Source organism: Egretta garzetta, unplaced genomic scaffold (genome assembly GCF_000687185.1).
Source record: "Egretta garzetta isolate BGI_Z169 unplaced genomic scaffold, ASM68718v1 scaffold51, whole genome shotgun sequence".
Classification (NCBI taxonomy): domain Eukaryota; kingdom Metazoa; phylum Chordata; class Aves; order Pelecaniformes; family Ardeidae; genus Egretta; species Egretta garzetta.
This window is the reverse complement of record NW_009258549.1, coordinates 1,879,691-1,880,134: the sequence shown is the minus strand read 5'-3', so window position 1 is coordinate 1,880,134 and position 444 is coordinate 1,879,691. Positions and strand designations below refer to the sequence as shown.

General features: G+C 60.6%; 1 protein-coding gene across 1 annotated transcript in view; it reads left to right on the top strand.

The window, feature by feature from the left end:
* Positions 1-428, top strand: part of CACNG2 (calcium voltage-gated channel auxiliary subunit gamma 2) — a 53,565-nt gene extending 53,137 nt beyond the window's left edge. The window contains 1 exon segment of the mRNA XM_035903274.1: positions 1-428. This exon segment is cut by the window's left edge and continues 8 nt beyond it. Coding sequence (XP_035759167.1) covers positions 1-428 — 428 coding nt within the window.
* The last annotated feature ends 16 nt before the right edge of the window (positions 429-444 follow it).

The window sequence follows — 444 nt, the reverse complement described above, 5'->3', positions numbered from 1 at the left end:
GCGGGGCCCGGTCCTTCATTATAGCCGAGATGGTGGGAGTGCTGGCCGTCCACATGTTCATAGACCGGCACAAACAGCTGCGCGCCAACGCTCGTGCCACGGACTACCTCCAGTCCTCCGCCATCACCCGCATCCCCAGCTACCGGTACCGCTATCAGAGACGCAGCCGCTCCAGCTCCCGCTCCACTGAGCCTTCACACTCCAGGGATGCCTCTCCCGTCGGGATCAAAGGGTTCAACACCCTCCCATCAACAGAGATCTCGATGTACACCCTGACCAGGGACCCGCTGAAGGCAACCACCACCCCCACCGCCACCTACAACTCCGACAGGGATAACAGTTTCCTCCAGGTTCACAACTGTATCCAGAAAGAGAACAAGGACTCTATCCACACCAACACAGCCAACCGCCGGACCACCCCGGTATGAAGCCGTCGCCAGGAGC